Below are 15,329 nucleotides of genomic sequence, written 5' to 3' on the forward strand. Positions count from 1 at the left end.
AATTCTAAGGAATTATTTCACAAAATGAAGATGTGTTTGGTTTTGATCAAACCACATATGAAACTAAACTCAATCTAAAAGGATTACCTCTACCTCTCCTTCAACACGTGAACAATTACACTGTGTATAGAAAAGTAGAGGAAACATACATTTGCTAAGTATCTACTGTGTGCCAGTTCCTGGTACTAAGTATTCCTTCTTCACAATAAGCTGTTGACTCAGTGTTATTAAGCATCATTTTCAAAGCAAGTAAGAGGTGGACAGGATTCAATCCCAAGTGATTCAGCCTCCAAAGTCATACTCCTTCTAATATACTGTCCTACAGCCCCTAAATATACTCTCTTGGTCTTACACACCAAAAGAAAAACCTTGAGAACAACATCTGGTTGCCTTAGTAACACTGCACTTCTGATCATTTCACAAAATCAACTATTCAATATGCCTTAGAGCAAAAATGACTTTTGATCTTCAAACTATGCAGGCACTATTTTGTGCACCTGCCCTAATAATGAAACTTATATACAAGACTCAAACACAGATGGAAGGCCCTCTTTATTTACTGCCCATTAAAGTTGCAGGATCACGTAGTACAATAAGAACAGAAATGTACTCATCAACTCCTCAAAAGGAAAAATACATCCATGTTTATTAAAAAAAGCTGATCACATTCATGGCCATGGTCATCTGAAGTCGTATTTGCACGTCAAGGATTATGCTGATTTAATTAAATGCTGGTGCATGTACTGAAACCATAAAGGAAGTATAGTGAGATTATTTGCCTTCTTTTGTAGATTATCAATTCATTTTATCCCAGCTGTCATTGCCTTGCCACTGAAATCTCTTGCCATTACGAATTTTGTGTAGCCTGGAAGTTAACACAAATGTTATCATTTTTTAAATGTATCACAAATGGGAAATCATGTAATACATTATAACTGTAAGATACATTTTGCACATTTTATAGATTTGGCATACAATAAATTTGCTAATAATTATGATCTTTCGTATCTCTGGGGTATCAGTTGCACCATGCCCTCTTTCATTTTTTATTGTTTATTTGAGTCCTCTCTTTTTTTTCTTGGTGAGTCTAGCTAGCTATAGGCTTGTCAATTTGTTTCTCTCTTCAGAAAACCAGCTCTTAGTTTCATTGATCTTCTCCATTATATTTTTAGTCTCTATTTCATTTATTTCTGCTCTAATTTTTATTTCCTTCCTTCTACTAACTTTGGACTTCATTTGTTCTTCTTTTGCTAGTTCGTTAAGGTGTAAAGTTAGGTTGTTTATTCCAGCCTCTGCTTCTTTCTTGAGATGGGCACTTATCTCTATGAATTCCTCTCTTAGAACCGCTTTTGTTGCATCCCACAAATTTTGGTACGTTATATTTCCATTTTCATTTGTCTCAAGGTAATTTTTAATTTCTTTTTTGATTTCTTCTTTCACCCATTGGTTGCCCAGTAGCATGTTGTTTAATCTCTACATTTGAGAATTTTCCAGTTCCTTCGTGTAATTAATTTCTAGTTTCATACCGCTGTGGTCAGAAAAATATGCTTGATATAATTTCAATCCTTTTAAATTCTTTAAGAGTTGTTTCATGGCCTAAAATACGATCTGTTCTAGAAAATGTTCCATATATATTTGAGAAGAATACATTCTATTGCTTTCAGAGGGAATGTTCAGTATATATCAGTTCAGTATATATCTCTTAAGTTCATCTGTCATTTAAGGCTAGTGTTTCCTTATTGATTTTCTGTCTGGATGATGTACCCATTGATGTAGAGGGGTATTAAAGTTTCCTACTATTATTGTATTACTGACCACTTTTCCCTTTAGGAGTGTTAATATTTGCTTTATATATTTAGGCACTTCTGGGTTAAGTGCATAAATATTTACAAACGTTACATCCTCTTGTTGGATTGACCCCTTTATCATTATATAAAACCCACCTTTGGCTCTTATTACATTCCTTGTTTAAAGTCTATTTTGTCTGATATAAGTATAGCTACTCAGCTTTCTTTTGATTTCCATTTGCATGGAATATCTTTTCCAATCCCTTCACTTTCAGTTAGTGTGTGCCCTTACATATAAAGTGAGTGTTTTATAGGTAGCATATAGACGGATCTTCTTTTCAAACTATATTATAAAGTTATAGTAATTAAAAGTGTGGTATTGGCATAAAAACAGACACATAGATCAATGGAACAGAACAGAGGGCCCAAAAATAAACCCACATATATATGGTCAATTAATTTATGACAAAGGAGTCACAAATATAGAGTGGGGAAAGGATAGTCTCTTCAATAAATAGTGCTGGCTATTTACAATAGCCAAGACATGGAAGCCACCTAAATGTCCATCAACAGATGAATGGATAAAGAAGATGCTGTATATATACAGAATAGAATAATACCCATAAAAAAAGAATGAAATGATGCCACTTGAAGCAACATGGATGGACCTAGAGATTATCATGCTAAATGAAGTAAGCCCTACAGAGAATGACAAATATCACATGATATTGCTTATACATGGAATCTAAAAAAGAATGATACAAATGAACTTATATGCAAAACAGAAATAGACCCACAGACATAGAAAACAAACTTATGTTACCAAAGGGGAAAGGAGGGAGTGATAAATTAAGAGTTTGGGATTAATATATACACCCTACTATATATAAAACAGATAACCAACAAGGACCTACTGTATAGCATGTAGAACTATACTCAATATTTTGTAATAATCTATAAGGGAAAATAATCTGAAAAAGAATATATATAGATAACTGAATCACTTTGCTGTATACCTGAAACAAACACAACACTGTAAATCAACTATACTTCAATAAAAAATAGATAAAAATTTTAAAATAAATAAATAGTGCTGAGAAAACTGCAGAGCCACATGCAAAGAAGAATGAAACTTGACCACTATCTTATACCATACAAAAAAAGTAATCCAAAATGGATTAAAGACTTGCACGTAAGATCTGAAACCATAGAACTCCTAGAAGAAAACATAGGCAGTAAGCCCCTCAACATACATCTTGGTGATAATTTTTTTGAATATGTCTCCAAAAGCAAAAGTAACAAAAGCAAAAATAAACAAGTGTGATCTCAAGGGCAAAAATAAATGCCCATCCCAACACCAAGCATTTCTTCTCAAGCACTTGCTTAGGTGCCAGAAGTTCCCATGGAAGGTACAATGGTGGACTCCCCTTTGGGAGTCAAAAGACCAAGGATGGCTTGGCTGAAGCTTGCTGTGCAACTTTGAGGCATCAGTCATTTCACAAAATTCAGTCTCTTACCTTTTAAAATAAGGAGTCCATGAAGATTATATAAATAATTTAGAACCATGGACTTCCAAGTTAAGGCATGAAAAGAATTTAAATCTGTTCTACCTTGGAAAGATAGTAAGAACATAATCAACTCCTAATCTTAGCAGAAATTAATCTACCTAGTTAGCTAACAAAAGACGTGACTCATAGAAAACAAACTTATGGTTACCAGAGGGAGATGGAGGGGGAGACAAATTAGGAGTTTGGGATTAACATATACACACTACTACATATAAAATAGATAGCCAACGAGGACCTACTGTATAGCACAGGGAACTATACTCAATGTCTTGTAATAATCTATAATTGAAAAGAATCTGAAAAAGAATATACTTATATATTCTGTAAGATTATAGATATATAATTCAGTTATAGATTCAGTTATATATATATATATATATCACTGAATAACTTTGCTGTACTCCTGAAGCTAACACAACATTGTAAATTAACTATACCTCAATTTAAAAAATGGTTAATAAAAAGACCTGACTCAAAGAGTGGGGAATAGACAGTTTCGTTTCGAGAAGGACAGGGAGAAAGGAAAGGCAAGTCTCTAAGTATGGATCCTGGCTAGAACCAGATCTGCACAGGTCCAGCTCACCCACCATCTCCTCCAGCAAACTCTCTCCCCAGTCTCCCCAAGACTGTTACCTCAGGGCCCCTGCAACCCTCCTATAGCCCCTAACTGGTGTGGCCTTGTAAGGTCTTCTATCTCCTTCCAGATGTAAAATCCCAGAACATAGCCTATCCCTTCTATCCGCTCTAACACCCAGCACTAGGCCTTACGCAGAGCAGGTGCTCAACAAAGGTGAGCTGTATGAATAAAGGGTGGGGAAGAATCTTCAGTGGAGACCTATCAGCAGACAGAGAAACAGGAGTTCGTCAGGTATCTGGAGAAGAAAATGCTAGAGAAGGCTAGAGCCCAACTAAAAAACAGACTTTCTTGCTTCACAATTTTGCTTGTGGTTTACAGGTACATTTTAGGCCAGCCTTCCAGTAGGAATGCAAAAGTAGACTTACATGCCAATACAGCCTTCCTTATTTCAGTGACCAGCACTTAACTACAGCCCTCGATAGCCTTTCACAGAAATGTGCATTTGTATGGGACACAGAAAAATGAGTTGGACACAACTGTGAAGTCACTTTTGGACAAATCCTCTTTTGTCCCGACAGCGTTGGCTGGTGTCTTACCTGCTCTCCTTTGTCCCCTTTCTGTCCAGGTGAGCCTGGAACTCCCAGCAATCCTGCTTCTCCCTGAGCAGAAATGAATTTTGTGTTATCAAATATTCTGTCACATTGAACTAAAAACACATAGTTTACAAATAAGAAGCTGACAGTAGTAAGACAAAGCTTTGCTTTCCTGGAGGCTGACACAGGTCCCTCCGCTGGGAGGCCCTTCTCCCCTCATCATAAGCCTCGCTACCCCCTATTCCAAATGCCTGCCAGCATCATCTCCTCCCCGAGACCGTCCACAGGCTGGAACATGTGCTCTCCTCCACGTCCGCTGCACCTCGTACTTGCCTTTTGCACAGAGCTTCCTGTGCAGTGCTCTTCACTTGAGGACATGTAAGCTCCCTCTAAACTTCCACCTCTCCCTCCTCCCCACTACTCCAGCCAGGAAGGGAAGTGGCACAGGGTGCTCTAAGCCGAAGCACACATCAAGTCATGTGCCAGGGACCTTCTGCTCCAGAAGCTGGGGCAAGTTTCCCTTCTCTTTGTACTGGTGTAGAGGAAAGCCGTCCAGAGATCACTCAGGCCTCTGAGTGCCATTAACATCCACAAAAGACGTTCGTGCAGCCCAATGGGCCCAGGCTTCCTGACCAGGAAGGGGCAAGCAAAACAAATTCTTTGGGCAATAACAGAGCTCCTCTGCACTTCCTGTACAACTCACTGCAGAAAGGAGAGCTGGGTGGATATTTGGGATACTGGACAGACACGGTCTCCACACTACGTAGAGTATCTTTGGGTATGTGTTGAAGGGCAGGCACTGCGTTTCCTTCATCTGTGAATTCGCAGAATTGAAGCCTATTCCTGGCATGTGTTATGTCCTTGTGCTTAGCTGTGGTACAGGTGGTTCCTCTCTTTATTTTCTTCTACTTCCTACCCAGGAAAGAAGGTCAGATGGCCTCAGAACTATCCAGATCGAAATCCAGGAGATCCTATCCCCAGCCCCGTTCTCTTAACCCACCCAGCGACTGAGAGGCCCAGGCACCTGATTCAACCAGCACTAGAGGGCAAGACCAGGGCCACACCCGCAGGGCCTGGCTCCCTGTGTGGCGTGGCTTTTCCGTGGGCATAGGTGAAAGGCAGCATACCTTGTGTGGAATGCACTGGCACTGGTCTGTAAGTTCCTGCTTTGCTGGCAGAAATGCAGACATTCTACTGGCATGAGCGGGTACCAATGATGCTTCAGTACTTCCAAAGCCTTGCTGCTCTGGGCACTAAAATCCAGAAAGAGGCTTTAGGATATGGGGTCAATTCCAAACATTGTGACATTCCCAACACTGACTCTCACCAAACTAGACATGACTGGAGTTTCTTGCAAGAACTTCCTTCTAATAACTAAAGGTTGACACCAACCTGTGAAACTCCGTAATGACTTTGCCCTTTCACTAGCCCCCTACGTTTTTATTACTCTGACAACACACTAGAAATGCATTAAATTGTTGGTTTTGGTGAGAAATTCTAAAGCTATTATAGGTGACTTTACGACAAGTACAGTAATATCAAACGTTTACAAGAATTACAATTGTTACAATAAAATACTTTATACAAATAACATTGGTGCATGTGCTTTGGGAACAAATTTTAAAATAAAAGAACGTAATTTGAACCTTTAAAACATCGTTTACTTCAAGAAGATGATTATAAAGGCATGTAAAAGTAGAAAATAAACTCTTTTTATGCTCTAAGGTAGTATGTATTTAATCAAAGTATGTATATCTTATTCCAGTCCATTGTTCTTTATTCAAGTCTCCACTGTAACAGACAAGTGATGACTTTTATAACTTATCCAGCGTGTTCAGAACATGTGGGGACAGCCACATGAAGTGAAATTTGGTTACAAAGCAATGAACTTTTTTTCTGTCAAAAAATAAATCCAGATGGCCGTCTGAAGAAGATAAATGCATCCTTTCCTCTCAGCATCATTTACCGGAGTCCTTACCACGGTTTGTAACTCTGAATTTGCAGTTTCACGGATTTGCAATTTCATATCTCTGAATTTGCATTTTAGGGGGAAGCGTTCACACATTACTTTATATACTGCAAATTATATATGCCTGGAAAAATACTGTCCGGATACAAAATTAAAATATTGTCTGTGGTTATTTATTGTGATGAGATCATGGTTGATATTTATTTTCTTCTATGAAGTTGGCTGTATTTTCCAAATTTTATATAGTAAACATACATAACTTTTCAAACAAAATAGTATTTTGAAAAAGTGTGTAGCATTCTAATGCTTGTGAGCACAGTAAACACGGTAAGAGAAATAGCTCCCCAAAAAACTGGGACTAGTTTCCTGTCTTTACCACTAGTTCTATCACATTTACTCTCTGCAGATTTAATGATTAGCTGTTTAGTTATCGTCATACGTTTCCAAGTCCACAAGTCTAAAAATTACATTAGAATGAAACACACAAGATTATCCCCAAAACGATCCACTTATCTCATATGATTTGATATGGTTTTCCAGCCAGTTCCTGCCCCATGCCCCATGGGTTCAGTTAGATAATCAGGACCTATTCCGAGCTCACAGTTTTGCTCTGGGTAACTGATTCACTACTTTAAGACTTTAAAAGTATGTCTCAGGCTTCACTATAAAACTGCCCATACTTTCCAAAAAGTGCCTACAGGGAACATAAGATGTACAAGTAAGGACCCCCTGCTTCATAAAACCTCTGGTTTTGATATGACACATATTTAGTTAATTAGCCCTCAAAATTTTAATCATCTTTCTCATTTATTTTCAACAAATGTTGTTGATTTTCTCCTCTCTTCCTATTTATTCTTCATTCTCTCTGTCTAGGTCTGTAGTCATGAAATCTGACTGCTTCAGAAAGAGAAACCCTAATTAATAGCAGCAAAGAAGTATATTTATAGATTATCCTGAATAAATTTCACTTTTGAAATATGCTATAAAATATTATTAACAGAAAGGATGTCTGATTTGAAATTACAGGACAAAATTAGATTTTTAAGCAAGTACATTAAAATTTGTTGAGTTCAAGTATTTTTCAAAAAATATAGTTGATGCCAAAATTATAGCAGATGCACTTAAGTATCTTTTATATAACTATTTACCTTCCAAAATATATATTTCCATTAAATGTAATTATAGCACATATCCGTTTCCTGCTAACGGTTAACAGAATGGTGATGTCCGCCCCCAAATACTTATCAGCAGGAAAATAAGCAGTCTTTTGTTATTTTTTTCCAAGGTTGGAGACGATTTCCTACCTTATTTTCTACTCTTTAAAACCAAATCTTTTTCAAACATGATTTAAAATTTTTTTTCATGATGTGTGGGGTCATGTCACCGCTTTTAATTATCAAGCCACTCCATTGAATCCATCACCTATTTCCTTAAACAGTTTTCTCATAATTCAAGTTGGAGTGACTACTGGTCAAGAGTATAATATTTAGGTACCTCAAAACATCATTAAGTAACTTTTCAATCAGGGAAAATTCGTATTTTAAAAGCTCTCACATAAAAGAAGCATAATTAATTAAAGAAAAACTTCTGGAGAATTCACATCTTCACGATTTAAATGTGTGCCTCCAGGAAGTCTAGGTATTTCAAGTCTGTAGATTGGCATTCTAAATTACCTTTCCAGATATTTATAGAAAGATATTTGGCTGGCTTTCCTTGCAATGAGAGCCATAAACTGGGTTGGAGATATGGTTTGTAAAACCAAGTTACGTTAGCAAAACATATAATTTTTACAGACTTAGCTATGCTTTGAGTCAGTTGATCACATTATTATTCTACTACCCAAAGTGAGTGATAGAAGTTAAAAATATTTTTGAACTACTAAACTATGAATAAATCTTACAATTGTCAATGGTAAGCTTAGAACTTCTGACCCAAAGAATAACATTTTCACCTTTTACTTTTACTTTTCATATGTTCTTTCTGTAAGACTTTTCAGAATTAATCCCTTTCAAACACCAGTCAACAAGTCAAGAAACAATGTTTTGACATCTTTTACAAACAAAGCACTAATCATAAAAGAAGGGTACAAAAGTATAATTCCCTTCAATGAGTTTAAAAGGTAGCTGAATAAATTAAAAACAAATACAACTATATCTAATAATATAAGACACACACATGGCCATTGCAATAAGAGATACAGAAAGTACTGAATTTAGTGGGGTTTTTTTAATGGAAGGTTGGTACAAGAAAGTAATAGTTGTAGAGTTAGGTTGAGAATATTAAGAATGAGAGACTAAGAAACTGAATTTCTAATTTGTTGCAAACAGGGAGTAACCAAAGGCTTTGAGGGTGAGATGAACAGAGGACCGGGAATGTGCCTTATTCATGTCAGCCAGCCTTGTTCCTTAGCACAGTGTCTAGAAGATCAGTGTTATTGAATAACAGATGTTTAGTGAAAGAAGGTAAATGAACCTACAAAGCAGTGATGCAGAGACTTATTCTGGCTATGTGGGGACAGAGAAGGCGGATGACACAATAATGAGACGATCTGGGCACGAGGTAAAGGTGGACCACGGCGGTAACAGGAGAGGGGAAGATGCAGGTGAAAAATCTCTCACAAAGGAAAACTGGCCAGGAAGGGTGACGGCCAGGAGAGGGAAGTGAGTGAGAATAACGTACGATCACAGACCTAAAACCCCTGTAACTGGAAAATGCTGATGCTACCGTCAGAGCATGGTTTAGCGAGAAAGGCATAAATTCTCTTTTACTCATGTGGAGTCCAAAGTGAGGCCATATCTTTCCTGAAGTTCAAGATGAAGCACTGGGATTAAAATTGTGACAACAGATGATGGGACAGCCCCATGAGGGGTCTCTTGCTTGGAACTGTTTGCTCGCCTGGCTTCAAGAGAAGACATTCAGTGCTGCCCTACACGTGACTCTACAGCCCAGGCAACTGGCCTTCTACAGTCTTCACACACCAAAAACTGAGCTTACCTTAGGGTCTGATATCTCACAACACGTTTCTTGAGCTACGATGCTCGAGTTACAGTAGATTTGAAGTTGGTGAATTTCAACCTATTAAAAAATTAGTAATAAGATATATCATTAGTTTTTTTCTTTTTGAAAATCACATTTAGGCATTTGAGAACGATGGTAATTTAACTGGAAAGAAAAATAGAAGCTAATAGTTATACAAATAAATCACCGGCAGATATTTTGGTTTTTACTTAATTTAGGATTCATGATTTTATGGACCATTTGAGAAACAGAAATGGATTTGGCTGTTGAGATAGATCTATATGTAAAGGAAATCAAGTAATAGAGCAATTGCAGATCTTTGCTCCTTGTTTCAAACCATCAAAAAGAAGTATTTAATTAAAGAGAGGTAATGCACTACGATAAGAAGAAAAAAAAAAGGTATTTAGTTTTTATCTATTTTTCATGGATACTGTCTAATACCTATGGATTTTATGTTACATGGCATACTCCTGAGCAAGACTCACAGTATTTTTACAAAAATAATTGATTCTTCTATTTGCTCAGCAAATTCACATTTGTTGGCATTTGGACATGAAATTAAAAGTAGTTTCAGGAAAGTACAATCATGTCTTCAAGTGCAAGATCAAACAGCCACATCAGAGAAAGTAAATGGTACAGACTACTGACAAAATTTCAATATGACAGATGCACAGAGAGGCTGCTTCAAATTAGTTTGTGGTTGTAAATTTAATAATTTAATTAATAATCAATCTTATGATGATTTGACATATAACATAGGTCAGGAACAACCTCTTTCCTCCCCCTCCTTCTCCTCCCCACCTTTCTCTCTCTTTCTCTCTCTCTCCTCTTTCCCCATCTTTCTCTGTCTCCTAATGTAACAGAAGTAGATTGTGTATTTCTTTGAGGTCAGTAAGTACTTTCTATAGTAAGACCCAACTATAATAATATAATAATCCTATGATAATAGAAAGCAGATATCTGAGGTTAGCTCTGAATCGCTAACCCAACACCAAAAAAGCAAGAAAGGAGGGGAAAAGCTGTAACTATTACTCTACACTGAGATGAACAAAATCAATTCAGCTCATAGAAAGCATTAAGAATTCCAGACATCTTTTGGATTCATGAGCAGCCTAAGATTTGCAGCCAATGCAAAATTCTGAGATGAAATGAAACTTAATGATTTCTCTTCTAAAACTGTTTGCAAGGTTACTGAAGTAAACTTTTATTTATAAAGTTTAAATACACTGTCTTATATAGTCTAATGAAATACCAGGCAGTAACATACCCATTATGTAGCATGAAGAATGTAGAGACTCCAATTAATTAATATTCTCCTTAACTAAAACTAATTTATCATCAACACTGTTATCTAAATAGTCAATAAATACTGAAATTCTATTATGTATCACCCACTGTGCTAGGGCCTTCATATGAATTATTTTACTTAACTGAAGATAGATGATCAATTTTTCATGGATTAGAACCTAATAAAGTACCCATGACACTGAAACTACAGTCAGCCTAGTTTAATTATGCTTTTTTAATTCATTAGTTGCTTTAGAATCCTTCACTGACATAGTGCTTTAGAATGAGAATGCACTGACCCTGTCACACAGAATTTTTTTGTTAAAAAAAAAAATCCTTTTATCAGTTTTGTCACCTATTTCTCTGCACGAAAGCACACGAGTAGTATATGTAAAATAAAACCTAATCATTAGAAGTTTTTTCTGATAACTTACGTTCTGAATAAACAAAACATTTGCACATTACAGCACATCTTATAAATCACAGAGCTTGTATGGAGATGATAAAAAAATTAGTTCACTTAGAGTTTTAGTAGGACCAAGAATCTTTAAAAACTAAAAAATGTATTTTATTTGTTTGTTTAACTTAAACAGTGACTCTCTCCTCTAAAAGCTCCATCATCGTGACATGGCTTTAATATTATTTCTTAAGTGAACTAAGATTCCACATTAAACTATGAAAGTGTTGTAAGACTATAATTTTCCCATTGTGGCTTTTCATCAGGACACACAGTGATATTCTTCAGCCTCAGGTTGTTCCCTTGAGTAAAAAGTTAATTAGACACAGGACACAACACTCAACCTTCAGAGGGGAGTTTGGAGCCAGGACCCCACTCTTGGAATAACTTGCTCCTCTCTCATTGTCATCTCTCCCTCAAAGGTTATGAATTTATATCCCAATCCTAATGTTCTCTGGTTCTTGCCATTCCCCACTTTGCCCTCGCTAGTCCTGCAGGAGATCAGATTCCCGTCAACACCAGCGCTCCAGCAAGGGCTACCGCCACCCCTACTACTGTTACTAGAACTCCCTGAAGATCACTTCCCGTCTACCTACACTCCACCCACTGCTGGAAGTCACACCTCTGAGGTTTAGCTGCTGGACTCCACTTCCTCCCTGACCCTGGAGAGACCTTTCTGAAAGGTCTGTCTAGGACTGTTGTCATTACAATTAACACTGTGATTATTATTGGCAGTTACCATTGCCTGACACAGACTTGATCCATCGTTCTGACACAGACTGAGCCTTTAAGATCTTTGAGAGAATAGCAGATTTTGCTGTTGTTGTTTTCCACTCTTTTATGCCAGGGTTGAACGGCATGTCTGGCCCTAAATAAATAAATGAATACACAGAAAACTGACCACATACTATGCACTATGGCACATACGCTATGCAATTATAATGAGGGAGTCTACCAATATTATTTTATAATTTAGGATACCGAGACTCAGATAAATTAAGAGTGAGCAAGATAAATGAGCAGATCATGAGAGTTAAGTGGATGAGCTAGGATTTACAATCACATCTGTCTGATCCCCAAGCAAGCTCACTCTCCCTGATGCCATGATGTCTTATGTCCAGAATTGGCTTCTCCTGCTCTGGGGTATTTTGATAATCATCACTGAACCCTAGTTATGACATTCTCACTGATTTGTTCATTGTGTCTGAGAGAAGACAGTTTAAAAATAATATTTTATTGGAGATATATATATATATATATATATATACACACACATATATAATATCTATCTAGATATATCCATCTGTCATCTTTCTCTGATGCCTTCCACAGGGGCCTTTAGAAAGAATATGCTGGCCAAACATGTATGTGCACAGAACCGTACTTTGGAAACAAAAGCGAACTGTTAAGGGCTTTGCGTTAACAATTCCTATTGGTGACCTGCATTCAGATTATTTTTATGGGTTTTCCCATCATTCCACCCATAAGAAAATGTGAACTCATCAAATTTAGATATATCCCCCTTTTTAAAGATTATAGGCCTTTGGAAAATTAATAATAAATCTGTATCATGTGAGCATCAAATATAGTTTTTAAGGAAACTTTTCATCTGAAAAGGTGTTACTAGACAGTTGTTCTCATCCAAATGACCTACTGTTGTGTTTCAGTCCAACAGAACTCTAAAAAAACATTATAAGCTAATGAAAAATAGTCTGCGATACAAACACTTGTGATTCTGAGGATGAATAAATAACCTATTATTCTCGAATGAAAACACCAGATAATCTGGAACCATTTAATTTAAATTTCATCTTTTTCCAGTCCTTTCTATTCAAGACATAGGAACTTAGACCAAGCTTACTTTTGTATATTTTCAATTTTTACTAACATTTAATTTTAATAACCTTATTTTTTAAGGCATAACCTAGTTCTTTTAAATTCACAGGCTAGAGAAAAATGGGTGAAAATAGATAAAAATAATATATGTAAAAATATAGTTGGAAATACATAGCTATGCTTCACACATCTGATAGCAAATTAATTTAAACAGTGTTGAGAAGGGAATATCTTATACAGTTATTAAAGGAAAAAGGTTTTAATAAGGTATTTTATTTTAATTTATAAATGTTACTAGTTCACAACTCACGTCCACAGGCTTGCCATCTGAAGCTCGGGTCGCAATAACAGTCCTTCCGTGGAAGTCCACAGCGCCCTTCCCATCAATATGCCGGCTTGCAACTAAGTTACAGTCCGTATAGACCGAGATGGCCCGGGATTGTATACTGAAGCCAAGTTTATGCCACTGACGATCAAACAAAGGACGGAGTTCTCGATTTTTAAAAATGTAGTTCAACACATCTCCCTCCACAGCTCGGAACATAAATTCCACCACCTTCTTTCCACCATCAACTACTATAGAAACCTGCAAAAATGCAAATGATCTTTAAATGTTTGAAATTCAGTTTTTAAAATTATTAAAGCACACAAATCAAAACTCAAGGTGCTACCATATGACCCAGCAATCCCACTACTGGGCATATACCCTGAGAAAAGCATAATTCAAAAAGACACATGCACCACAATGTTCACTGCAGCACTATTTACAATAGCCAGGACATGGAAGCAACCTAAGTGCCCATCGACAGATGAATGGATAGAAAAGATGTGGTACATGTATACAATGGAATATTACTCATCCATAAAAAGGAACAAAATTGGGTCATTTGTAGTGATGTGGATGAACCTAAAGTCTGTCATACAGAGTGAAGTAAGTCAGAAAGAGAAAAACAAATACCGAATATTAACGCATATATATGGAATCTAGAAAAATGGTACAGATGAACCTATTTGCAGGGCAGGAAAAGAGACGCAGACAGGGAGAACAAACTTGTGGACACAGGGCGGAAGTGGAGGGTGGGACGAATTGAGAGAGTACCATTGACATATATACACTACCATGTGTCAAGTAGATAGCTAGTGAGAAGCAGCCACATAGCACAGGGAGATCAGCTTGGTGCTTTGTGACCACCTAGAGGGGTGGGATAGGGAGGGTGGGAGGGAGGCTCAAGAGGAAGGAGATATGGGGATATATGTACACATATAGCTGATTCACTTTGTTGTACAGCAGAAACTAACACAGCACTGTAAAGCAATTATACTCCAAAAAAAAATAAAATAATTGAAAAAAAACCTCAAGCTGCATGTTAGTAGAACTGAGGCACTCAGTAAAATGTTTTAGATGATACTTGTGTCCGTCGGATTTGTTAACATATAAGAACAGCAAACATCCAGCTACAAAAATGGTTTAAATATGGGATATCTGGTGAATGTAATATGCTCCTTTCTTGAGAGGACATCTAGGAGTGTGTGTGTGTGTGTGTGTGTGTGTGTGTGTGTGTGTGTATCTAAGTATATACATAATTCTGAATGAGTGATTCAAGAATTAAATGTTACTAATTTTAAAACAATAAGAAATGATCACTTCTCTTAGCATGGAAACTGAGATCAACTTCTTCAACCTTTGATGATTTGCATGGTGCCAAGAAAATACATTTTCATAGAGGACATATTCTTTCTGTTCAAGTCATATTTCCATCTTAATATTGTGACTATATAATAACATATTAAAAAACCAGTGAAATGAAAAACATTTCAATGGATATGTACGGAAATAAACACAGATGGATGGTGCCCATAAGTAATTGTGATGTTTACCTCCCCTCCCTGGAGCACCTGCGTCCCCTCCTTTCTGCCCAAATGCCACATCTCCCACAAGTATTCCTAGATCCCTGCTCTTCTCGTGTCCCATCTGGGGGAGCCGTCCTTTCCATGCTCGCACAGTCCCCACCCAACTCCCAGCTGTCCTCGGCCACCACACTTGTCACCCTGTGGTCATGCTCCAATAGGCTGTTCTCATACGTGGCACCCCCAGACCTACGTGCTCCCTGAGAAAAGGAATCATGCTTTGCCAGTCTCTTATCTTTGTCACTAACTAGCATCTAGCATGTGTTCAATTATTTTCATTGATGCAATCAATATTTATATTGCCTCTCTTAATTCACTAAGGATTTTCA

The 15,329-nt window shown here is 37.0% G+C and overlaps 1 protein-coding gene across 3 annotated transcripts in view; it reads right to left on the reverse strand.

The window, feature by feature from the left end:
- The window catches only part of COL19A1 (collagen type XIX alpha 1 chain), a 398,856-nt gene that overhangs the window by 296,942 nt on the left and 86,585 nt on the right, over nt 1-15,329 (reverse strand). For all 3 annotated transcript variants that reach the window (XM_082474165.1, XM_082474166.1, XM_082474164.1), the window contains exons 6-9: nt 13,403-13,678; nt 9,489-9,569; nt 5,653-5,778; nt 4,529-4,591 (exon numbers count right to left, since the gene is read on the reverse strand). In XM_082474165.1, coding sequence (XP_082330291.1) covers nt 4,529-4,591; nt 5,653-5,778; nt 9,489-9,569; nt 13,403-13,678 — 546 coding nt within the window. The remainder of the gene's footprint in view (nt 1-4,528; nt 4,592-5,652; nt 5,779-9,488; nt 9,570-13,402; nt 13,679-15,329) is intronic.

This window comes from Balaenoptera physalus (assembly GCF_965194825.1).
Source record: "Balaenoptera physalus genome assembly, chromosome: 9".
NCBI lineage: Eukaryota > Metazoa > Chordata > Mammalia > Artiodactyla > Balaenopteridae > Balaenoptera > Balaenoptera physalus.